We start from the raw sequence: 825 nt of genomic DNA, 5'->3' as shown, positions 1-825 counted from the left end.
TTTTTCTTTTTCCATATAGTCAAATGGAACTCATGCTAACTACCACAACCATAGTAAATCCAGATTTTTCACTCTTATCTTCATTACTAAAGAGACACCTTCCCATAAAAGTTTTAGTACCAATCTATATTAAAGTATGGTACAGATCGGAAAAGAAAAAATGAAACCAATTTTCCAGGGGTGTTAAAAAATAAAGCAACATATTTAAATTTCTCATTTTGCTCTTACCGTATGTGATTCTAATTCAGCAATTTTCTCAGGGATCTCAGAACCCAAATAATATATTCTAATCACATGATCAGTGCTCCCTGTTGTAATGAACATACCACCTGGAAGATGAAAAAAAAAAACAAAAACAATCGTAGTACCAAGGAACTTTTAAAACCTTTTGGTTGCTTCCTTAATTGTATGCTACCTTACATCAGTAAAAGGTTTCAAGAAACACAAGACTGCATTCTAACCCTTAAAGATATACTAACACTTCAGAGAAAAAGTAAAATTCAAGAAAAAACAAGGGAAATATATAGACAACTATATCATTCACCCAACAAAATCTACCAACTATAAACTAAATGCAGGCCTATGGATCATGAATATTAAAGGACATAGCCTTGAGGAATTTGTTTCTTTATATTTTATGTAAAATCATAATATTCCAAAACTATTTATAAAACAACTTATATCTGCAGTTCTCTTTATAGTGGCTATAGTGGTTGAGTGAGATTATGAAAAGGTTATAGAGATGGATGGTAGTGGTATATGGAGAATAATGTGAATGTACTTAAGGCCACAGAACTGTACACTTAAAAGTGGTTGAAATGATAA

General features: G+C 31.2%; 1 protein-coding gene across 1 annotated transcript in view; it reads right to left on the bottom strand.

The window, feature by feature from the left end:
• BRWD3 (bromodomain and WD repeat domain containing 3) overlaps window positions 1-825 on the bottom strand; it is a 148,316-nt gene that overhangs the window by 72,569 nt on the left and 74,922 nt on the right. Inside the window, 1 exon segment of the mRNA XM_012664071.1 lies at window positions 229-329. Within this exon segment, the coding sequence (XP_012519525.1) occupies window positions 229-329 (101 nt within the window).

The sequence above is a fragment of the Propithecus coquereli genome, unplaced genomic scaffold, assembly GCF_000956105.1.
Source record: "Propithecus coquereli isolate 6110/MARCELLA unplaced genomic scaffold, Pcoq_1.0 Scaffold86, whole genome shotgun sequence".
Lineage (NCBI taxonomy): Eukaryota > Metazoa > Chordata > Mammalia > Primates > Indriidae > Propithecus > Propithecus coquereli.
The sequence above is the reverse complement of the archived record's forward strand: the minus strand, read 5'-3'. Positions and strand labels throughout refer to the sequence as shown.